The sequence below is a fragment of the Microtus oregoni genome, unplaced genomic scaffold (assembly GCF_018167655.1).
Source record: "Microtus oregoni isolate MIOR12 unplaced genomic scaffold, Mior012 000031F_ref0000149, whole genome shotgun sequence".
NCBI lineage: Eukaryota > Metazoa > Chordata > Mammalia > Rodentia > Cricetidae > Microtus > Microtus oregoni.
The window spans coordinates 4480686-4506114 of NW_024543090.1; the positions used below are offsets into that span (position 1 = coordinate 4480686).

Sequence of the window (25429 nt, forward strand, 5' to 3'; positions counted from 1 at the left end):
GAACGAAGGATTATTTCCAGAAGCATGGAAGAAGGCAGCTGCATCCCGGAAAAAGTGTCCGCTCACCTAGGTGTATAGGAATATAGGCACTGGATGTTTTGCTTTTCTGGGCAGAGGGAGGGATCATAAAAGCATTAATGAATTGAGAAAATGCACTATTGTAGGGGGCTGAGGGAGATTATATCTACTTTTCCAAGTACGTGAGAGAAACTTTCTCCAGGGGTGAAACTCCTTAGGTAATGAAAGCACTTGCTAGCAAGCCTGACAAGAGAGAATGGATTCCAGCAAGGTATCCTTGACCTCCATGTCTGCTCACACACATACCTTCCCCCACTCAAATGCATACACAGTACAAAAATAAATGTGATTTTAAGAAGGGAAACTTTCTTTAGGATATTTACAGTCACCAAGGAAATGTGGTGACTGTTGTACTCACAAGCTTGGGAAATCAACGTTTATTAGCAAGGGTTATTATCTTTAACCCACGATAGGAGGGGTGGTCTCAGAGAGGAGGACCAGTTCACAGAACTTAGATACAGAGAGCTAATGCTCCATCTCGCTACTAGTGACGGAAGTGCCTGGTACACGAAGTCCAGGTCTTTCGGATCTCTCAAGTCTCTCTACACACAGCCCCTGTGAAACCAACATAAAGGAGAATTCGCTCCTGGGTCCACCACCCCACCCCTTCTCCCACGCCCACCTTGTTATCAGCTTTACAAAATTGAAGAACTGCATCTTCCGGTCCTGCAGTGGTCCCTGTCAGTTCAGCCCCTCACGCTTGTGGAACTCAATCTGGATTTATAGAATACAAATTTAAAAATTCCTTTTCCATACATTTTACTCTCAGGCTGAAAATTTGAAATTCATCAGAGAGGCAGGAGAGAGCATATCCTCTGGGCCAATGTTAGAAATAAGGTTGAGGTCTCAAAGACTGAGCCCACCACTCCAGCTATCGTGTCTGCACAAGATAAGTTTCCTCTAGATAAAGAGGGTGTGCTCAGAAGAGCCAGCACCTCAGACTCAGGCAGGACTTCTGGTTATCAGGTAGTGACTGTGTCTTTCCCCATTGGTGGAAATTTCCTCATTGCCTCAATTCAATTGACTACAATGAAATAATAAAAAAAAAAAATTGGTGGTGGGTGGGGGTCACTGCTCCAGGTCATCAAATTACTGGAAAGTGTTTTTTTGTTTTGTTTTGTTTCTTTCCTCCGAGACAACGTTTCTCTGTGTAACAGCCGTGGCTGTCCTGGAACTAGCTCTTGTAGACTAGGCTGGCCTTGAACTCCGAAGTGAGGGGATTAAAGGTCCCTCAGGGCAGCCGCCTCCACCTGACTCAAATTACTGGAAGGTTTTACTGGGGGAGAGGATTAAAACATTTGTAGAGAAATCTTACAAATTGGGGATAAAAATAATTAAATTACTTGTCCTAAACATGAGTTTCCTAGTACTTGATGGAAAAGATGCATATTTGATAATTTTACACTAAGTAGTTGGTAGAAACTTTCTCCGGGATGTGGGTAAAGGCTTTCAAAATTAACATTTGTTGGATATCTAGATAAGGAATTTACCCAGGGATTTTTTTTTTCTTTTTTCTGTTGTTCTCCCCTCTTCCCCACCTGTACAGTTACTCTGTACCTTTGAGGCCTGTCCTGAATCTAGCTCTTGTAAACCAGGCTGACCTCGAACCCACAGAAATCTGCCTGTCTCTGCCTCCCGAGTGTTGTGATTAAAAGCGTGTGCCACCACCGCCCGGCCGATTATTTTTATGTTTAGGTCCATTTTGCTTTGTGGGCAGTGGTCGAATGCTAACCTCCCGATTATTTTGAAGTTGGAGTGCCTTTCCTTGTGTGTCTCTGCCATTCCTTCGGTAGAAAGGGCTCAGAGCCGCAAAGCAGAGTGTGGATGGGGGTGGGGCGGAGGAGTCAGGCAACTAAAGATCTTGGATTGGAAATGAAGTAATGGGTTTGGGACCCAAAGGCCCGGGATGATTAGTGTCAGTTTTAGGGAGAGGCTTGGAGGATAGCACATATAAAATGGCAGGAAGAAGAGAGAGAAGACTGGGGAACGACTGGCAGGGTTCTAGCTAACCTTAGGAGACGGGATGGGAAGGGAAATACGCAGCAGCAGACCAAACACAGCGGCAGCCCGCAGTGCCCAGCGGGGCAGACAGGCCGCGGAGTGGGCGGGGCACAGGCCGCGGGGTGGGCGTGGCACAAGGGGGCGGGGCCGGGCGACAGTTACATAACTAACCTGTGCAAGCGCCGCGGAACGGTTCGGGCGGCGGGGGCGGGGCCGGGGTGGTGCCAGGCTGCAGCGGGCCGGGCAAGATGGCTGCCGTGGAGGCCGAGACGGCGCCGCTGACCCTGGAGTCGCTGCCCACCGACCCCCTTTTGCTCATCTTATCCTTCGTCGACTACAGGGACCTGATCAAGTAATGGGGCGGCGCTCATGGCATGGGTGGGAACGTGGAAGGAAGCGGCGAAGGAGGCAGGGAAGGAGGCCCAGGGTCGCTGGCTGGACGCGGGCTTCCTCCGCACCAGGGGGTGACTGCAGGGCAGCCGTTATCCTGCAGAGCCACGGCGGGGGCTGGGGGGGAGACGCGGAGGAGGGGGCTGGGCATCCAGGCTCCACTCCTGCCCAGGTTCCTGGGGACTTCGCGCCCTCTCCCTCAAACCTTGGCTAGGCCGGTTTGCCGAGGAGAGAAGTGGCTCCCTGGTGCGGCACGCCGCGGACCCTCGCTGGCCCTTGGGGATCTGGTCTGGCGCCGTGGAAAGGCCACTGTCCCGGCCCACGAGCATCCCTGGCGGGCCTGGGATCCAGGGTGACCAGAGCCCACGTGGGCAGGTAGAACGCGCGCGAGGAGGTCTGCGACCTTCTGACTCCCTCTGGTGCCACCGTGGTCACCGGCAGCATGCACTTTCTCTTGTGTTTGCGACTTTTTTTGGCTGTCAGTTTTCCTTTTTACGGTGGGTGGTTGGATTTTGTGTTTTGTCACCGACTTCCGGTGAGGCCTTACAGGTTGACTGCGGTTACCTCAGGGTTTCCCAGATTACCAACGTTTGCTCCAAAAAGAAACACCGGGCATGCTAGTGAGGGTGGCCAAAAACTCAATTCTTTCAGAGAACAGGACTGTTTACGTTGGAGGAAGAAACGGCGCAGCTGCGCCCCCCTTTTTACCCCACTTCATGTCACCCCACCCCCATGTTAGGATTGTTTACATCCTTTACAGCATGGCCAGGGTTTCTTGTGCTTTCGTGTGTTTGTAGAGGAGGTAAAAAGGCCGTCTCCTATGGGGAAGATACAGTTTTGTTTTTTGATTGATTACTGGATCCTGGCGCTTTGATGATTGTGACCTCGGGTTTGGGGGCCTTTTAGAGGTATGGACTTCCTGGAGTTACAGATTGGCCTACCTAAGTGGTGGCAGAGGTATGTCCTGAATTTTCAGTTATGGCCTCCACCGTACCTGCTCACACTTAGTTTGTCCAGAAAACACATTCTCCTCTACTCAGCCTGTACTAAAGCAGAGAAAGTTTTTCTGTAAGAAAGGCTGTCCTACTCAAATTGATTCATCTGAAATACTCTCCAGCTATAACTGATCTTGACAGCCTTCTGTCTTTGATTGCTGCCAGAGTTATCTTCCGAAGACAACCTGGCTGTCATTCTTAAAAGCCCGCAATAGCCCTGTTTGCAGACTGTGCCCTGAACCTCTGCAGCGTTTAAGGCCCTTATCATCCAGCTTCTTGTCTAAGGCCTCTCAGGCCTTCCCCCATTATCGTATTTGCACAGTCCACTCTAGCTAGAGCAGACATCAGGCGACACCCCACACACTCGCACATTGTTGTGTAAGCTCTGCTTCTTGTCCAGAGCACGCACTCTGCTCAGCTTGGCAACCTTACTCTCCCACCATCTTCCTTCAGCTACAGTTCGTCATAACTGTGTGCGCTTCTAGAGTGGAAGGGTTGTTTATTTTTGTATTCATTCGTTCAATCAATATTATGGAGTGCCTGTCATGTGTCAGTTAAATGTAGGCATACAATAGTGAATTGGAAATATGATCTTTTAAAGATGTAGTTTAAATACATTTCTGTCTTAGACAAGATGGAAACAGATAAGTGCAGAACAGTCGTTAGGAAGGAATCCATATGTGGTACTGTTGGGACGTGGAGGCTGAGGTGACTAACTCGGTGGGCGATCCGAAGTGTGGCAGAGTGCAGTTCTGTCCTCGTGCAAGGAGCAGTGTTGAGAGGCTCGGGGTCTGTAAACAATAGTGTGGCCTGTTCAACTAGAAAAACGAGAAAGCTGTGCTGAAGGTGGGAATGAGTAACAGGCAGGCTGCCTGAAGGGTGTCTGGTGAGATCATGTAGTTCTCGTAAGAGCAGATTTCAATTCAGAGCTGTAGGTAGTGATCAGAATTTTAAGCAGAAGAGGCATGACTCCTCCATAAATGTTTGTGGAAATGAGTGGCGTTGAACACTGTTTTTGTCTACAGACTCATCCAGCATACTGCAGCTTTTTTCTTGCCCAGTACAGCCCAACTTTGCCAAGTGTCCAACCTGTTGCCAGGCCCTAACGGTTTGGTACTTATGTGCTTGGCTGCTGTATTAAACTGTATTACTCTATCGGGAATTTAGTTTGAATATGAGACAGTATGCTACTTTCTCCTTACTGCTCACAGGGCAATTATATTAACTCATACATTAAATAGATTTTCAGAGATACTGCATTACAGCTATGTAGGTAGTAAGTGGAAATAGGAAAAATAAAGAGAATCAAACAAAATTTAACAATGACTATTTTAATCTTTGTTTTTAATTTTTCTTCCTTTTATACTAATTGAATCTGGTTCCTGCCAGTTGTTGCTATGTCAGTCGGAGACTTAGCCAACTTTCAACTCATGATCCATTGTGGAGAAGACATTGCAAAAAATACTGGCTGATAACTGAGTAAGTATTTTGTGACCATTTGATCTTTTGTGGGTGTAGGCTATTGTGTAGGTGTTTTGTTTTGTTTTAAGAATAAATTTTTCATTGTTGTCATTCTCTTGTCCGGGCTGGCCTTGACCTTGTTGCAGTCCTTATGCTTCGGCCTCTTTGCTGGCATTACAAGGGTGAGCTACCACGCTTGGCACTAGAGCAGTGGTTCTCAACCTTTCTAAAGCTGTGACCCTTTAATACAGTTCCTCATGTTGTGATGGCCTCCAATCATAAATTTTTTTTCATAGCTACTTCATAACTGTAACTTTGCTATTGTTATGAATCATAATGTAAATACCTGATATGCGGGATGGTTTTAGGCAACCCCTGTGAAGGGGTCATTCAACCCCCAAAGGGGTTATGGCCTACAGGTTGAGAATTACTGCACTAGAGTAATTTTTATTGATACTCAATAATTGCTCATGTTTATGGGATAAAGTGTAATTCAGTATACATTTACAGTATATAATAAGTCAGGCTAATTAGTATTTCCTGCTCTTTAAGTGTGTACCATTTTACTGTATTTGGAGTTTTCTACCGTCTTCTTTTTAGTTCTTTATAGTTATACAACATAGTAAGTTGTAGTAAACTGTAGCCATTGTCTACTAACACTTCCTTTCTAGTTAACTCTGTTTTCCAGTGATGCTCTGACCCCCCCCCCCTTTCTTTCTCCCCTTCCCAGACTCTAGTATAGAATACATAGTTTTGAATCCTGACCTTTGACTACCATACTACTACCATGCACTGGTTTTCCTTTCCAGCCCTAGTTCCTGCTAGTGGTCCAGTCAAAGTTACCACATTGCCAGAATAAAATGTAGATGACAGTGAGATTTAGGAGAAGTAGAAGGAAAGGCAGGAATACCTAACATATTTCTTCAGTTGTGGGAAGTCAGGACTGCTAAAGTTGGTAGAGAACTATAGGTTCTAAGTGTATGTATATATGTGTATATATAATTAATATAGTTAATATATATTTAGTATATAATATACTTCGGTTTTTCAAGGCAGGGTTTCTCTGTGTAGCCCTGGCTTTCCTGGAATTGGCTTTGTAGACCAATCTGGCCTTGAACTAAGTATATTATTGAAGCTGAAAGCATTAGTTCTACCAGGGGAAAAGTTAGTAACAGCTGTCAAGCATTGGGAGGAGGAAGAATGAGGAAGGAGGAATTCTAAGTGTCAGTATAGCCTCATTTTTCACTTTGGGGCATTTGTAAAATCTATAAATCACGGACCCGAGTTATAAGGATTTGGAAATATAGAAAGAGTTTCCATAAATAACTTCTAAAGGCATAGAACTAAAGACTATTTTTTGTTTTGCTTTGTTTGTTTTGAGACAGGGTTTCTCAAGACTTTAAAAAAAAAAAAATCCCAAGCTCAATTTTTACAGTGCTGGGTATTGTACCCAGGACCTCACTCAGGCTAGGCAAGCATTCTTCAGTTGCCTTACAACCCCCAGCCTTGTTGATAGCTGTACATATTTATGTTAATGATACATATTAACAAAAAGATGCTTTATGCCCTCCTTGCACCCCTTCCCCCAACCAAACTGAAACCACACAAAACGTACACCTGGAGTCAGGTGTGGTGGTATATACCTGGAGTGTAGCACTTATGAGACCGTCGTAGAGGATTCTGAGTTTGAGGCTAACCTGAACTACATGTACTGTTTCAAAAAACCAAAATGACCTCTGCTCTCTGATTTATTCTTTCCTTTATATCTAAACCTTTGATTCTACATTTCTAGTTTTCATTGTAGCACCCATCCGTGAACCCAGGCCAGAGTCAGGAGTCATCCTAAGTCTTTCTTTATCCCTGCGCTCACCTGAATCCCTAGCTTAGCACGTCCAGTCTCCACCCGCACTCATCCCACCTGGGTACCACAGCGTTCTTCAGTCTGTGGCCTCTCTCCAGCTTCAGAACCTCCCTAAGTCTTCTGGAATGATCTGGAATGGTCCTGGTTTTCTCCCTTAAGTCTACCGCAGCATCCTAAACCACAGCCTCAACTCTCCCCTTTCAACTTCCCCTTAAGCCCTCAATGGCTCTGCATCTTCTGTAGGAAAAGATCTAAGCCCATTTGACAGTACTTTCAAGTACCCTTTGTGGTTGCTTATCCTCTGTTAACATTTTATTCTTTGTTCATGATTAGACTATCCACTTTTTGAAGGAGAGAAAAGTGCATTTTTTAATGTTCTTAGTAGGCAAGTAGACAATAAATGTTTGTATAATTAAAGCAAGAAAAGATAATGAATTATGTATTTGTTTTAAGATTCTCTGGCTTGATCAATGTAGATGTGCTAGAGCAATATTATGCCATTGGGTTCTAAATATTCTCAAAAATGGGACAACTTGTGCTTTTTGTATTTATAATTGAGTCCAGGTTCCGTAGCACACACTTGTAACCTAGAGGCCGGGGACTCATAGTTCATGTCAGCCATGAGACTGTCTCAAAAAAGTTTGTTTTTTTAACTGATGTATTTTTAGGAGTAAGTTGAAATTTATACTGATATACTATTCACATATTTTGTTAAGAAATGGGAAACTTGGGGGAAAATTATGTAGAAAGTAGTGACTGATAAATAACCCTACCATGACAGAATAGCAGTAACTATTAAAGTTTTTGGTCTATCACTTCTCATTATCTAGTTCTCTTTGTAGCTAAAATAAATTAAGAAAATAAAAAGGCAGAGTTACTACAAACTTCCATTAAAGGTGTGTTGGTAAGTATCAAAAATTATGTGCTAAGCTAAGTTTATGGTACACATTTCTAATTCTAGTTCTAATTCTAGTACTTGGCATCTAGAGGCATGAAAATCAAGGCTATCTTTAGGTGCATAGCTAATTGAAGACCAACCTTTACTATATATGACCCTGTCTCAAAAAGCAGAGGAAAAGAAAAAAGATATGTTAAAAATCATTTTAAAAGCTTTCTTAATCTTGTGTGTGTTTTGTTTTGTTTTTTAAATCTATTTAGGGAAGAGAAATCCCGGAAGAATCAGTGCTGGAAATCTCTCTTCATAGCTACTTACTCAGATGTAGGAAGATACATTAACCATTATGCTGCTATTAAAAAGGCCTGGGATGACCTCAAGAAGTACTTGGAGCCCAGGTGTCCTCGGATGGTTTTATCTCTGAAAGGTACTAGGAATACAGGGTCCCCCATTCATATTTAGATTTACATTAACAACAGACTAGTTGAAATAACTTTGATCTGTTGTGTACCTGGGCTAATCCAACCTCTTAATTAATTCACCATACACACATTTTGTTAATAGACAAGGAAGCATAGTGCTGATGTTGTTACAAGAATCTTGCCCTTTTTTGGTTAACCTGGAAACCCATATGGATATTAAATAAAAGCTGAGCTACTTTATCTTTTTAGCTGTTTTATATAAAGAAACAATGCTAAAATTGCTTGAGAATAACCATTATGGGTTTATTTTTATTTTTGCAATATTGGTGATTGAGGCCAGGACCTCATGCATTTTAGGCAAGTATTCTACCATGGAACTGTAACCCAGCCCTAAAGATGATTATTGTTATTATTGTTTTGTGTATATGTATGTTCACATGTGTTCCCGCATCCCTATTTGGAGGCTAGAAGACATCACATGTCTCTCTGGATCGCTCTCCACTTTATTTACTGAGCTCAATGACTGAGCTAGTCTAGGTAGCCTGCTTACGCCAAGTATTCTTGTCTCTACCTCCCAAATGCTGCCTCACCTGCTCAGCTTTTATGTAATTTCTGGGAATCCAAACTCCAGTTTTCATGCTTATGTGACAAGACATGTTTATTCATGGGATCATTTCTCCAACCCAAGATTAGTTTTTAATTGAAAACTTTTGTCAATACCTTTTCTTGTTTGATGTCTATCAAATGTTAGGAAAGAACCTGGGTCTTTAAGCATGTTAGAGTAACACAAGAATCTAGAAATTTTTCTTTTGGCAGAGTTTTACAAAATAGTCAAACCGGGGGCTGGAGAAATGGCTCAGCGGTTAAGAGCACTGACTGCTCTTCCTGAGGACCCGGGTTCAATTCCCAGCACCCACATGGCAGCTCACAACTGTCTGAAGATCCAGTTCCAGGGGATCTGACACCTTCACACCAATGCACATAAAATAAAGTTAAATAAACCATAAAAAATTTAAAAAAAAAGAAAAAAAAACAAAAAACAAAATAGTCAAACCAAGATTTGAACTGAAGTCTATTTCACCCCAGAATCTGTGTTCTTTCTATTCTATTGCCTAATTATGACTAGAAATAGTAACAAGCTATTTCTGTTGGATTTGTTAGCTAATCCCTGTAAAATACATTTGTAACTGCTTATCTGTGTAACATGAATAATAAAAACAGAAACAGATAATTGAGGTTCAATCTGAAGATCAGAAAAGCAAAGCAGCCGACCACTAGAGAGACCTTTTACCTCTACCAAATCTTCAGACCAAAAGGGTGATCCTTCAGTACTCTCCACCAACCTCAGACTCCACAACTACTGAGTTCCTGTCTCTTCTCTCTTTATATTCCCCTCTCTGCCCAGCCGTATCGCTCCTGTCTCCACCTGCTAGTGCTGGCCTTAGAAAGGCATGTGATCCCAAGTGCAGGGATCAACTTTGTGTGAGCTCAGTTTCTCTTTTAGACAGACTCAATCTTGTGTAGCCTAGAATGGCCTTGAACTCACAGAGATCCATTTGCCTCTGTCTCCCTAGTCCTGGGATTAAATGTGTGTGCCACCATTGTTAGACTTTTGTGGCTGAGTAGTGGCTTAGCTCTGCACTCTGATCTTCAGGCAAGCTTTATTAAAACAAAAAATATATACCACTATAATCTGCTTTCCACTTTATGTTTTTTCAGACTTATTCGCTAAGTGGAACCATGAGTTTGCTGTGGTTTTGCTAAGCTAAAACTGGAATCTGTTCTTTTTTACTCTTTCTCATTAGAACGAGTCTTTTTGAATTATCATTCCTTTATTCTTTCAGATTTCCATTGTTACTTTCAGACAAACCATGATTTCATGAAAAGATGTTTAAATCTGAGTTAGAAGGCAGAATAGATGGTTTTAGTAGAAGGAGTAGGGTGGAACACTGGAGTCCCCCGTTAATAATCTTAACAGCTTATTCTCTAAGAAGAAATGAGTGGTAACATTCACCTGGCATGAGCATAAACTACTTCAAGAGGACATAATCTGAAAATAAGAATGCAGTGGTGATATGCAAAATAGGTGATAGTTTATAATATCACAAAGGTAGACATGAAACTAAATGTTTTGTTGTTTGTTTTCTGAGACAGGTTATTTTGTGTGGCCCTGACTGTCCTGGGACTCATTCTGCCTGTCTCAGCGGGGTACTGGGATCAGAGGTGTGAGCCACCACTGCCTGGTCTCACTTTGGAAGTGTAATCTTTAATTGTGGTTGAAGGGAGAGAATTTAGCCCATTTTGTTTAGCATATCCAAGGTCTCCTTAGAGGGTGACTCTATATTAGGGCACTTAGACTGTGAGACAGTAGTGTGATTGTTCTTTTGGACAGACTTACAGCTTTTCTTCTTTTGTCCTTTGTTATTCCTAGGCTCCTTGTGTCTGTTCTGTATTTAGCTGTCAGATTCCTTGGCCACTTCTGCATTACCACAAGGTGCCAGTTCTCAGGGTGTGTCATGAGTTTGGAATAAGGTTAAAGTCTAGAATATCTATAGTGCTGGAAATGCTAGGAATTTCAGACTTAGGAGTTTCACAACTAAGAACCTAGCTGCTGACCTCAGGTGTCGCAGCTCTCGTTCAATTTTAAGGTTATAAAGGTGTCAGGAAAAAGGAAAATTAGCCGATAACTAGGCATTGGACACGAGGTAATCTTATAGAGTATCTTGAGATTATATTATATTGATGTTCTTAATTGTGTATTTTCAAACCATATTTTCCTTGTGTGTTGGCTTAGAATTGAGTTGGGAGTTTAATCCTTTAAAGGAACAAACAGTAAATATTTTAGAGTTTGTGGGACCCATGGTCTCATAGAGACCTGTATGTTTACCCCTGCTGTTAGTCTATTGTTTCTGGAAAACAGCCATAGATAATACAGAAACAAAAATGGAGTGGCTGGATTCCAATAAAAAGAATTTAGCCTCTTAACTATAATTTACCAGACCCTGGTTAATTACAAGTACCTTCATTTCACATTGGAGAAAGGATATGAAGAGAGTTTGGGTGGTGTGTGTGTTTGATGTCCAATCTTGATTGTCTGGAATTGTAATCATGTATTTCCTTATCTTATTTTGTTAACTATGGTGTTTTTTTGTTTGTTTGGCTTTTTAGTTTTTGAGACAGGATTTCTCTGTGTATCAGCCCTGGCTTTCCTGGAACTCATTTTGTAGAACAGGCTGTCCTGAACTCACAGATTCACCTACCTCTGCCTTCCAAGCACTAGGCTTAAAGGCATGTACCACCTGGCTTCAAATTTAATGGTTTTTGTTTGCTTTTTGAGACTGCTGTCCTGGAATTAGCTTGATAGACCAGGCTGGCCTCAAATTCATTCTCTGCCTCCTGAGTGCTGGGATTAAAGACGTGGGCCGAAACTGCCCATTTTTTGCTTATTTTTTTTTAAAGATGAAAAAATACTGTATGTGTGTGGGCATTTTATCTGTGTACATCTATGCACCATATGCTGTGCCTGGTATTTTTGGAGGCCAGAAGAGGACATCAGATGCCACCATGTGGGTTCTGGAACTTGAACCTAGGTCCTGTGTAAGGTAAGCCAGTGCTATTAAACACTGAGCCATCTCTCCAGCATCTGTCTTTTTGTTTTTATTAGTTACTGGGAGGTTTGCTAAAATTTCCTATTGTGGTAGGCACTGTTCTGAAGTAGCCCAAGATTTTCAGCTTATGGTATACATGCATGGTACAGTTATTTCTCCTTATATACATATAAGTCAGGTATATAAGAAGTTATTTTGATTCCCATTTTTGAATATATTCCAATTATTTACAGTAACTTCTCTATTTTTTAAGAAAGGTCGGGGGCTGGAGAGATGACTCAGAGGTTAAGAACACTGGCTGTTCTTCCAGAGGTCCTGAGTTCAATTCCCAACAACCACATGATGGCTCATAATCATCTGTAATGAGGTTCTGGTGCCCTCTTCTGGCATAGAGGAGTACATGCAGGAGGGAGGAGTACATGCAGGAGGAACATTGTATACATAATAAATAAATCTTTAAAAAAAAAAAAGAAAAAATATTCTTTAAAAAAAAAAGAAAGGTGAAGAGATTTTTGCAGGTATAGTTAAGGTCCCAAATGAATTGCATTGGATGTTAATTAAAATGAAAATGATCTTGAATGGGCCTACATTAAAACGCATCTGGGCCTTTCAGAAGGCAGATTCATAATGTTTTTCCTGTTTACTTTGAGTAAGCAGACTGGTATGTTGAGGAGAAAGCTACCTAATAGGAAATGTCAGGGGGCTCTGAGAGGTTCTTTGAAAAAACTACAGGTTGCTGAATTCTGCAAATAAGTGAGCTTAGAGAATCTGAAGCAAAAGATGAGTAAGATGAGCTAGCACCTCAGTTAACACCAGGATTTCAACACTGTGATTTAAATAGAGGTCGGGTTTACTTGAATTTTTGATCTGTAGAAACAGATAATGAGTTCTTGGCATGGTGTCCTGGGGGGGGGGGGGGGGGGGATAAGCTCAATGTACTTATCCTCTCAGCTAAGCCGGCAGAGGAGGGCCGGGTGTGTGCCTGAGTGGGAGGGGGGCTTAGGCAAGGAGCCTCGCCCTGCCGGACTGTCGCCTCACCTTTATTTGCAAAATAAGCAAACAAGTGAGCATTGTTTAAGCTGCTAATACCCATTGTAGCATTGGAGAATTAATTCACTGCTTGTAAACCTTTTTTGCCATTTTAACTCTGACATTAGAATATATTTAGGGCTGTAGGTGGTACTTCCCTGCTTAGCCTGCTGTCCCCTTGCAGTGTACTCCAGGGTTTAAGAGGGGGAAAATGTGTGTATTCATATATGTATGTGTGTTTGTGCACAAGTGCATGCTGTCTTACTTAGGTATATAAAGATGATTCCTACATAGTGAATTTAACCTGTTACTACTATGAAAGTTCTCCATTAGTTTTAATACAGCTGTTTGATTTAAAGCCAATCTCATGTGTTCTGAGTACAGCCATCCTAGCTTTCTTTTTCCATGTCTGTAGTAAGATGAGTCTCTTGAGTAGAATTTTTTTTTTTATTACTTCAGTGCTGAAATTGAAACTGAGTCATAACACATCTCGCTCCCCGCAGACAAGGTTTATTTGTGTAGCCCCAACTGTCCTGAACTCTCTGGAGACCAGGCTGACCTTGAACTCAGAGAGATTCACCTGCCACTGCCTCCAGAGTGCTGAGATCAAAGGTGTGCGCCACCACCGCCTGGCAAGGCCTGACACCTTCTAAGCTTGTGCTCTCTACCTCTGCACTGCATTCTTGAGCCCCTGTTCTTTACCTGGTCTGTCCTTTCATCAGATTATTTGGCTTAGAGATATTTATTTATGTCATTTACATAATGTTCACTCTTTTTTGCATTCTTAATTATGTTTAATTTCTTTGCTTTTTCTTTTTTCCTTTTTAGTGATCACAATATAGATTAAAATACGCATTTTTGATTTATTGAAGGCTAATAGAATTTAATATTTACCACTTCCTGGGCATTGAAAGAGTTTTAGTTCTGATCATTTCCCTCCCCTTTTTATGGGAGGGTATTTGGGCTCCAGTTCAGGTCCCTATATATGTTAGTCCATACTGAGCCCCTTAGTGTTGATTTGTGATTTTAATTTTTAGACTATTTCTTATGTCTCAGCACTGCCTGCTCTTTAGTCAGTTCCTGTTTTTATTGAAGCTTAGTTCTTTTGAGTGACTGCACAGCACTATTGGATCTTGGGGTAATAATTTTTCTTCTAGAGATTTCCTTCTGCTTTTTCTGCAGACCATCAGGGGGTTGATCACATTAACCTGGTCTAAGGTTGATAAAGTTGGGAAAATGCGCTTTTTGTCCATGAGGACTGGTTTGTTTCCAGTTCACTTTTTCTTAGGAGTTGGCTTTCTGTAACCTAGCAAAAGCATGTTTATTTATTTGAACAGGGCCTTTTCTACTTTGTGGACTCTGATGCCCCCCCCCCCCCTTTTTTTTTTGGTTTTTCGAGACAGGGTTTCTCTGTGGTTTTGGAGCCTGTCCTGGAACTAGCTCTTGTAGACCAGGCTGGTCTCGAACTCAGAGATCCGCCTGCCTCTGCCTCCCAAGTGCTGGGATTAAAGGCGTGCGCCACCATCGCCCGGCTCCCCCTTTCTTTTTTAATCTATTAGTCCTATAGTATTGCCTAAAGCTGGGCTCATTTCTTTGGCCACTTGTTTTAGAATTGATAATTGCTTAAAATCAAGGTGATTTTAGATGCCTAATTGACCTCTTGTGTTTTTATTTGATTATTTTCTGTTTTTCCTTTTTTGGAATTCACCTTGAACTCTCCAGGAGATACAAGCATGTGCACCACCTCTGGCTACTTTGTGGGGGTATTTTGTTGGTGGTTCCCCTTTCCATTTTACTTTGTGCTAGTGTTTTCCCTGTTAAGAGGAAACTGAGGACTTTATTCAGTATTTAAAATTAATTTTCAATTCATTGCCCTATATTTTGTTAGTATATGTTGAACAGAATTCACTTGCTATAAGATTGTTTCCTGATTTGGTAACTGATCTACTAGATTGACGTCTCATTGTGCACACACAGTTCTGATTCTGGTGTGCTTTTGCAGAAGGTGCACGTGAGGAAGACCTGGATGCTGTGGAAGCTCAGATTGGGTGCAAGCTCCCTGATGATTATCGCTGTTCATACCGGATTCACAATGGGCAGAAGTTAGTGGTTCCAGGGTAAGATGTTTGATGTTTGAGTAATTCTCAGACATTGACATTACACATCTTGTTCACAGTTTTCTTTAGTTATCTTATATATAAGAAAATGTATGTTTATATATTATGAATGTATGTATTGTTGAGAGGGGGAGTTCCCTTTTCTTTATAGCAATATATAAGATAATATAGGTTAAATTAAATTTTACCAGAATAAATGTGTCTCATAGAAGCATTATGCCTGACAACACATATTTATGATTAAAGTGAGATCTGGTTGGGGATGGGAGCTGTGGGACACAGGAGAGAGATATATGTGCGTGTATTTGTGAGTATAGTTAACTAACCTGCTAAGGACACTTGATGTGTTTATTACCCTGTTACAAGTTAGGCAAAATGTTTTAGGAACTTGATGCAAGTTCTCTCTACTGTAGTTGAGTATGTCCTGGCATTCTCCAAGGGCATCCTTCTGTTAACACAGAGTACTTTTCAGAAATGAAATAGCAGGGATAGGGCATAAACAGGCCAGTTAAGGGGGCTGGAGAGATGGCTTAGTGGTTAAGGGTGAATATTGCTCTTGCACAGGTCCCCAGTTCATAGCACCCACATTGGGCAACTCACAATGGCCAGTAACTCCAACTCCAGGGACTCCCAATGACTCTGGCACCTACACTCATTCTCTCTCTCTCTCTCTCTCTCTCTCTCTTTCTCTCTCTCTCTCTCTCTTGGTTTTTCAAGACAGGGTTTCTCAGAAGCTATGGAGCCAGTCCTAGAACTCTCTATAGACCAGGCTGGCCTCGAACTCACAGAGATCCCCCTGCCTCTGCCTCCTGAGTGCTGGGATTAAAGGTGTGTGCCACCACTGCCCAGCCTGAGAGTATTTTCTAGTGCACACTGTCCAAAAATTCCCTATCTAGCCCTAGTTTCATTCTTTGAGTCATCTTTCTGCCTTAGTCTTAGTGTGGGTTACAGCATGAACCACGACACTAAGTTCCTTAAAAGCAGTAAAGTTATAATTCTTCTAAAATGACTGACGTTTAAGTACTTTAGACATTTAATTTTTAAATCTAAATAAGAATATTCTGATTTAAAGAATGAATTTGAGCCAGGCAGTGGTGGTGCACGCCTTTAATCCCAGCACTCAGGAAGCAGAGGCAGGCGGATCTCTGAGGCCAGCCTGGTCTGCAGTGTTGTTTTTTTACTCTTGGGGGCCTGCCACCCAGATCCCAATTAAATACAAAGGCTTATTCTTTTTTATAAATGTCTGGCCTTAGCTTGACTGATTTCGAGCCAGCTTTTCTAAATGTAAATTATCCCGTCTATCTTTTGCCTCTGGGTTTTTATCTACATCTGTATACCTTTCTTTACTTCTTTCCCCATAGCTGTGTATCTGGGTGACTGGCCCCTGGTATCTTCCTCGCTCCTTAATCCTTTCTTCCCAGATTTCACCTCCTATTTATTTTTTCTGCCTGCCAACCCTGCCTATCCTTTCTCCTGTCTCTATTGGCCATTCAGCTCTTTATTAGACCAATCAGGTGTTTTAGACAAAGTAACACAGCATCACAGAGTTAAACAAATGCGACAAAAGAATGCAACACATCTTTGCATCATTAAACATTCCACAGCATAAACAAATGTAACACATCTTAAAATAATATTCTACAATATACAGTGTGAGTTCTAGGATGGCCAGGACTACACACAGAGAAACCTTGTCAAATAATCCAAGCTCACTCTGAACAGAGAGAGTGTGGTACCAGGCTGGCCAAGGATGTATAGGAAGAACCAAACGAAAACAAAACTTTTCAACGTGAAATTATTCACCGAGAAGATGAACCCCAAACCCCACGGCCCTGTGTGTTTCTGTTGCTCTGCTGTTGACAACTTTGTGTCTGTGTTCTCCTCAGGTTGCTCGGAAGTATGGCACTGTCAAATCACTACCGCTCTGAAGATTTACTAGATGTTGATACTGCTGCTGGAGGATTTCAGCAGAGACAAGGACTGAAATACTGCCTCCCTTTAACCTTTTGCATACATACGGGCTTGAGTCAGTACATAGCCGTGGAAGCTGCAGAGGGCCGAAATAAAAATGAAGTGTTCTACCAATGTCCAGTAAGTGGGAAGTGTGCTTGACTATGGCTTTAATGTGTTCTGACAATAAATGTATGTATTAGCTACATTCAGGGACATAAAATAAGCTGGAGGATTATACATTTTATTATATTTGATATTTATTTATTTGTTTGTTTATTTATTTATTATTATATCATCACATGGTGATGTGGATAACCAAAAGGAAGATTTGCCATTGGATAAATAGTACAGACTGTGACGTGTTTAGATGGAAAGTTGTGATTCACATTAAGGAACTTATTATCAGAGTCCTTGATTGTAATATGTAAAATTATCTTTTGAGCATCCTAGAATTGTTCAGATCTCTTGACTCTGAATTGAAAGCCCTTTCTTCTAGGATAACAAGCAATCTGTTTTATCACTTCTACCTACTAATTATATTCTTGAAGGATAGTTTCCTAACTTGTCTTAATAGTAATAGCACTCTATGTTTTCATTTGAGGGTGCCTCCAAACATTTTATAGAGTAAGTCCAAGCTAGAAATTATAATAGTAGGAACTGACAGGTGTTGCTAAAATTCCTTCTCAAGGAGAGACATAAGTACTTTCTACCCCTCCTCCTAAGGTCCCAATGACAAACTGAGGCATGAGCCCACCAAAGTTCACTCTGGGGAACCAGTGAGTATATTTCATAGTGAGGGACTACTTAGAGGCATTGTGGGTACCCCTCCATGAACTGGCTGCACCTCAAAAGCTTTACCCAGCAGGTATGGGGACTTCCCCATAGCTGTACGATGGACTCTCAGCCCTAGTCTTCTATACCAGGTAGTAGGGAACAGCTGGCGACTCGGGTAAGAACCTTGTGCTCTCCTGGGCTCTTCTGTGGAGATGGGGTATAAACAACCAAAACAGCTGGGATGATCTTTTGCTTGTGTGTGGTGGGAGTATAGCTGACCTCTCAAATGGTGATTGCTTGGCCTGGAAGACAGTTAACTCACAACAACTAGGATTATCTGAGTATTGATTAGAACAATGAATTCCTTTTTATCTATTTTGCTTTGTTCCCAGAGGTCTAGGTAAGGAATAAAAATAAATGTATTTGTATCAGTTTTCGTTTTACCCCCCATGTAGGACCAAGTGGCTCGGAATCCTGCTGCTATTGACATGTTTATCATAGGTAAGAGAAACAGAAAAGTCTCTTTTCCCTTTTTCCTATTGGTTAAAAAAGCAAATGAATTAGTAAAACTGAGTTACTTGAGCAGCTAGCAACTTTATACTTGCACCTCTTAGTACTTCCTGGATTTTAAAGTTCTATGTCTGTGTTTTCTTGTTGGGGCAGCCCTTGTGTTTTCTTTGCATTTTGTTTACAAAAAAAAAAAAAAAAAGGCGGGGCTTGAGGTTGAGAGCACTGGCTGTTCTTCTAGAGGTCCTGAGTTCGGTTCCCAGCAACCACATGGTGGCTCACAACCATCTATGGTGAGATCTGGTGCCCTCTTCTGGCCTGCAGGCACACATGCAGACAGAATACTGTGTACATAATAAATAAATAAAATCTAAAAAAAATAAGAGAGAGGCTTCCTGAATCAGCATTACCTGCAAATCCTTGCAGCTCTTAAATTTTTTTTTAAAAAAAGGCATATCCTATACAGTCTTAAGTTGTAAATTTTCTTTAGATAAGTGATATAGGTTCAATATTACCTTACTGTTGCTGGGATAGGATTCCCTGACAGAGAGCAACTTGGGGAGGAAAGGGTTTGTTTCAGCTTACAGGTCACAGTCTGTCACTGATGGAAGCTAGGGCTGGGGCAGGATCTCATGGCAGGAACTGAAGCAGAGGCCATGGAGGAGTGCTGCTCGCCATGTGGCTCACTCACAGCCCTGTGTTTAGCCAGTTTTCTAATGTAGCCACAGCCATCTGCCTGGGAAATGGAGCTGTGCACATGGGCCAGGCCCTCTTACATCAGTAATCCAGAGACTCCCTCACAGGCCAGTCTCATCTGGGCAATCCCTCAGTGGTGACCCTAGGCCAGTGGTTCTCAACCTTCCTAATTCTGCGACCATTAATACAGTTCCTTATGTTGTGATCCCCAGCCATAGAATTATTTCATTGCTACTTCATAACTAATTTTGCTACTGTCGTGAATCATAATGTAAATATCTGATGTGCAGGACATCGGATATGTGACCTCTGTGAAACGTCCTTTGAACTCAAAGGGGCCACGACCCACAGGTTGAGAACTGCTGCTCTAGGCTGTGTCAGGTTGATAGTTTCAGCTAACTAGGATTAATTCCTATATAACATATCCATGGGCTTTCCACAGAGCGTATTAGTATATAATTGGAGGTAAAATTATTTAAAGTGATTATATTTTTTTCTTATTTGATGCTAATTAACAAATCACGGTAGAGACCTAAGAAGCATTCTTCTTCAAGATGAATATAAATTACAGCTTCACAAACTCTTCGGCACTTGTTTGCCTTGGCTGGGAAGATATTTCTTAATAATTTTGGGGATGTCTTTATGTGGAGGTGTAGCTCCCCTTTTGCTCTTCATGCCGTCTGTCCTGCTGAGACTCTGCTCACAGCAGAAGCTTCCTACCTACTGACTCTTCCTTTTCAGGGGGTTTCTGACATGGACATCTTTCTGTGTATTCGTAGTACAGAAGATGCTAAGGGCTAGCTCAGTGGTAGACTGTGTGCCTGGTCTGTGCAAGGCCCAATTTTACTCCCCAGCTCTAAGAAAATAAACGTTGGCATTTAATTTCTCTTCTAATTGAAACCTAAAACAGAAAGCAAGTGTCTTTTTTTTTTTTTTTTTTTTACCATACTGTGACATGGTACGGGTTTGTGATATGTTTCACATTATCTAAAGTGGTCTCACCCTTATCCAAGTTATGCAAGTTTTTAAATTTAGGCCTTAGCTTTCAACTTATTCTGAAACAAATGGCCTCCTGTTTCTAAGCTAAGCATCATCAGGATGCTTGTGTTCATTATCCTCATTGACATCTTGGTATAGTATATTTTCAGAGATGACCATCACAGCCCTAGGCCAGCAGTGATTAATCACTGATTAATCAGTGATTAATCAGTTGTGAGTTAAAGGCCTCCTGGCCAATAAGGAGAGTTACTGTTAGGTTCTGAGTTTCTTTTATTCTCATATTTGTCTGCTTTAAAACAGAATACACAACCATTGCAACAAATATGAAGTCTGGTAATTAAAAAACATAATTAGTGATATAAATTGAGCATCTGCTACTCAATAAAGAACTGGGTTAATTGAAACCAGATTACAAAAAAATTCAGGGAACAACATACTATAGATTGCTAGGCATTTAGCTGTCCTAACCCCCCCAAAAAATGATAAAGTTTGATCATGTTGTATTACCTAGTATGTTTATACTTAATTCGTATAAATACTTGCTATGAATTCTTTTATTATAACATGGACCAATAATATGGATGTGTTAATGTAATGTAAATGTTTTCCGCTTTGAGTTAGTCTCCGAGAATATGGAGGGCCACTGTGCAACTGCATCTGTAGTAGTGAGCATCTTGACCACTTTGGTATTGACCTGATGCTGAGAATTCTACAAAGTCATGTCTCTGACTGAGCCTAGCTTGTGCCAGTATTTTGAGTGTATATCAGAATATGTATAAGATGAACCCTGATCATTGAGAGGAGGTGCCTGATAACCTTTTCTTAATGCTTTTTCCTAGATGTAATTTCCTTTGCTTTAAAAATTAGTAGACAAATAGTTTTTATCATTGTACCAAAAACAATTATTTTGAGTGTGTGTGTGTGTGTGTGTTTATGTGTGTGTGTGTATAAATAGGTGGAAATAGCTGTAGAATTTCCTAACAATTATGCAGAGGCTAGGGATAGTGATGATAGGGACACAAAGGACATACTGTAGATAGAGTTGAGAACAGAAGGGCTGGAGAGATAGATCATTTGTTTAAGAGTAGTTGGTGTGCAAGTATAAGAATCGATGAGTTCAAGTCCCAGTACCCATGTAAAAGCTGGGTGTGCCCATGCCTGTAATCCTAGCAGTTTATGGGGCAGAGACAGGAGGATTGCTGGACCTTGCTGGCTGGATACCAGTTTAGCTCTAGGTTCAAATGAAAGGCTCTGTCTCAAAGGAATAAGGTGGAGAGTGGTGGAGCAGGGATGTGATGTGTATGTACAGGCACATACGGATGCACTTACTTGGCATGCACCACACTCACAATAAATAAGAATTGGGAAGACAAATTGGACTAATAGAGTACTAGTAGTATAATATCTATAAACATTTCTAGTTCTGATATTATACCTTAAATATAGTGAAATTATAGTTGGTTGTTTCTTCTAGAGTTTTCCCATTTGCTCATTCTCCCCTTTTTGGTTTATAGGTGCTACTTTTACTGACTGGTTTACATCCTATGTCAACAATGTTGTATCAGGTGGTTATCCCATCATCAGAGACCAGATTTTCAGGTATTTTAATTGGGCTTTTGGGATTGAGATGACTATAAATCAGAAAAGGCTAACTACTGCAGATCTATCAGGAGTTGAGGTTTCTCTGAAAGGAAAGATCAAGAGGAAAAACTAAATGTGATTTAGTAACATGACAGTAGCTACATGATTTCTCTTTGCAAAATAAGAAAGTTAGCCAGTTAATAGGTTTATTATGAACAGCAAGTAAACAACTTACTCTTGGCAAACATTTATTTTCTCTAACTGGAACATTCAGATGTTAGCAGTTAGTGTTAGAGGTGGTAGCAGGTGATACAAGTTCATAGTAGCCTTGGCAGAAGCAGTAGTTTAAGTGTATGCCATGGGCTTCTCCATTAGAGGCAGGAATTACTAATTATGTATAGGAGGCTAAAGATCCTTACATTCTTAGGGATTTTCGTCTCCCATTTAATAAGTATGGTCAGGTTAAGAAGACTCCCAAAACTTTTATAGCATTGAAAACCAAGAGAAGCCCTTGTTAGTTTCTAAGCTGGTCACTGATCCATGGTTTGAGTCACTGACCACAGATCTTTGATTACCATCTGTACTGAACCAAAGTTTCCAAGGTTTTACAGTATTATGAAATTCAAGTTCTACAGGATTGTATCAATATGACTTAAATTTGTAAAGTATAAGGAAAGTATTGTGCTTTATCTTTAAACTGCTTAAGAATTGAAGCTAGTTGATTTAAAAATGTTTAATTTCCTTCCTTGCTAGATATATTCATGACCCAGAATGTGTAGCAACAACTGGAGATATTACAGTTTCAGTGTCCACATCATTCCTGCCAGAACTCAGCTCTGTACACCCACCACACTATTTCTTCACATACCGAATCAGGTGAGAATTTTAAATGACTGTTGTAGTTGTCAGTTTGTTTCTATGACAAAACATCCCAAAGTCGACCTATTTATTTTGGTTTATTTTGGCTCAGGATTTCAGTTCATGGCCACTTGGTTCTGTCATTTCTGGGTCAGAGTGTGATGAGGCAGAGTATCACAGAAGTGTTGAACAGTGCCACTTCAGAATAGCCAGGAAACAGAAAACAAACAAACAAACAAGAGCAAACAAATCTTCAACACGGGAGCCCTTGGAACCATTTTATATCTGAACCATAAGACTCGCCTTTCAGTTAAAGTGCAGATATCTTTTGGCAGTTTTGTATTTGCCCATTTGGATATGGTCTATAAAATGAGTTTTTGTTTTTTTTCTTTGGGGGTGGGGGTGGTGTGGTGGTGGTAGTGTTCTGTTTCATGGTCCTATGGATTAAACCAAGAGCCCTGTACATGATTGGCAACTACTCTGTCACTGAGCTGCAATTCCCAGCCATAAAGTACATTTAAGAGGTTTTATTTATTCTTAAAATTGTATTTATTTTTTTAGTGTATGTGTGTTTATTTGCATATGTGTGGGTTCATGTGTATGCAGAAGCCTACGGTTGATATCAGGAGTTTCCTCTGTCATGATTGACCTTAGTTTTGAAGCAGGTCTTGCCGTTAGCCTAGAACTTGTCGATATAACTAGACTAGTTATCTTGTTTGGGGATCCTGTCTGCCTCCTGTGCATTGGGATTATAGGCGGGCAACCACACCTACCCAGTATTTAAGTAGGTTCTAGGACTCCAAACACCAGTCCTTATGTTTGTGCCCATCGAGCCATCTCCCTAGTTCTAAAGTACACTTAAATTTTTAACTTATTGTGTATGCATGTGTGGATAGTTTCTAGAGGTCAGCTTGTGGGAAGTGGTTTTTTGCTATTCTGTGATCCTGGGGATGCTACTTAGGTCTTTAGGTTTGGCAGGAAATACCTTTATCTACGGAACCATTTTGCCGTCCTGCTAAAGCACATTTTGAAAATTAGTTTCCTGCTGAAGTTTGCAGAAAATTTAGTCAATTTTCAACAATATAGTGTTCACAAAGGAGTTTGATAAGTTACAGTTTTTTGTATGTGTCCTGAATATAAATTACTGTTACAATTGCTGCGGGAACTGAACTACTAAGTTGTAATTTTCAAAACTCTATTTTAGATTTATAATGTAATCTAGAAGTTTTCACATTGCCAAACAGAAAACCATGCATATAAAGTTTCATGTGGCCTGTCTTCTATATTCAATTTTAAAGAGCAATAAATATTTATGGAGTATTTCATGTGTGTCATACATAATATTGAATGCTTGATTTGATTAAATACCAAAAAACAAATGCTTTAAATTCCCTGTACTCAGAAATATTTTGTGCTTAAGCAGAAAGATAACCCATTGCTACAAGTGTAGTTTAGATGTTTGTTTTTATTTAGATCCTGCTTAGAATTAAGACTTGCTTAAAATAGGGCTGGAGAGATGGCGCAGTGGTTAAGAGCATTGCCTGCTCTTCCAAAGGTCCTGAGTTCATTTCCCAGCAACCACATGGTGGCTCACAACCATCTGTAATGGGGTCTGGTGCCCTCTTCTGGCCTTTGGCATACACACAGATAGACTATTGTATACATAATGAATAATAAATAAAATATTAAAAAAAAAAAGACTTGCTTAAAATAGAAACACCTTCCTGCACTGCATTTGGTACTGCAGGGTATTCAATATGAAAATTAGAGGCACAGATTCCTAGAGAAAGAGGAAATGATAGTATCTAGAAGTAGAAGTTGAAGTAGAATCCCAGTAACTGGAGCCATTGTACTTTGAGCTTTTTAGAAGCTAATGGAAAAAAAAAAAAAAAGAATTGTGTTGCATAGATTTGTATGAGTGAATGTCTGAGTTCTTCAGAAGTTTGTCATGACACTGTGTCTAGAAAGTGTCTGCCCAATGGATATTTATTTGAGCAGCCAAAGATGATTGCTACCACAGTGTTTGCATGTATTTTTGTGGCCCCTTCTATTGTTGGTTGTTACTGAAAAATACTTAAATAAATTAAGTGAAAGCATTTCCATGGGGAGAATTAGCATAGTTAAAGCAATGTCTTTGAGAACTTATGGCTAACTAACATGGACTTTGGGTTAGATTTGTTAATTTCCCTTGAAGGTCTTCTATAGTATTAACTCAAATGCTATAGTATTCTTTAAAAAGAAAGGTAAAACAAATGCTCTGCTCTTTTCTCCAGGATTGAAATGTCAAGGGAGGCACTTCCAGAAAAGGCCTGTCAGCTGGACAGTCGCTACTGGAGGATAACAAATGCTAAAGGGGATGTGGAAGAAGTTCAAGGACCTGGAGTAGTTGGTAAGTCACCCAAGTTTGCATTTCTCTGTCATTTGCTTCAAAGAAAGTTTAGACTGTGTACCCATAAATATAGTCTGTGGTGGTCATTAGGCTATCATTTTAGTCCCTGAAATTTCAACTTTACTAAAACCATAGCAAATTCAATTATACAGGGATAGGTTTTGCTTTCCATGGATCACCTAGGATTCTTTGATTGTTATTCTTGTGGTCTTTTTTTTTAATGTTATTATTATGTTCTGTGCGTTAGGTGGTACAGTACAGTAAAATAAATTTCATATCGGTATTCTTTATATAATTTGGAGGTGAATGATGAAGTTAATAGCACAGATTTAATTTTCCTTTGATGCTGCTCTTCCAGAAGACCCAAGTTCAGTTCCTAGCACGCACATTAGGTGGTTCACAACCACCTGTAATTCCAGCTCCAGGGATCCAATGCCTTCTGGTCTCTGTGAGCAATTACACTTATATACACATATGCACACACACATACATAAACACATAATTAAAATACACAGTTTTATTTTTTATTTATGCATTTATTTATTTATTTTTGATTTTCGAAACAGGGTTTCTCCGTAGCTTTTTGGTTCCTGTCCTGGAACTAGCTCTTGTGACCAGGCTGGCCTCGAACTCACAGAGATCCGCCTGCCTCTGCCTCCTGAGTGCTGGGATTAAAGGCGTGCACCACCACCGCCCAGCTTTATGCATTTATTTTTGGAGGCGGGTTTTACTGTAGCTCTGGGTGGCCTAGAACTCTATTGACCAGACTGGACTTGAACTCAAAGATCTACCTGCATCTACCTTCTGAGTGCTGG

General features: G+C 40.8%; 1 protein-coding gene across 2 annotated transcripts in view; it reads left to right on the top strand.

The window, feature by feature from the left end:
• The first annotated feature begins 2273 nt into the window (after positions 1-2273).
• Fbxo3 (F-box protein 3) overlaps positions 2274-25429 on the top strand; it is a 30717-nt gene continuing 7561 nt past the window's right edge. For both annotated transcript variants that reach the window (XM_041678876.1, XM_041678877.1), the window contains exons 1-9: positions 2274-2431; positions 4854-4943; positions 7945-8108; positions 14743-14857; positions 16744-16948; positions 18040-18085; positions 21301-21385; positions 22121-22243; positions 24499-24614. In XM_041678876.1, coding sequence (XP_041534810.1) covers positions 2328-2431; positions 4854-4943; positions 7945-8108; positions 14743-14857; positions 16744-16948; positions 18040-18085; positions 21301-21385; positions 22121-22243; positions 24499-24614 — 1048 coding nt within the window. In that variant the 5' untranslated portion in view covers positions 2274-2327. The remainder of the gene's footprint in view (positions 2432-4853; positions 4944-7944; positions 8109-14742; positions 14858-16743; positions 16949-18039; positions 18086-21300; positions 21386-22120; positions 22244-24498; positions 24615-25429) is intronic.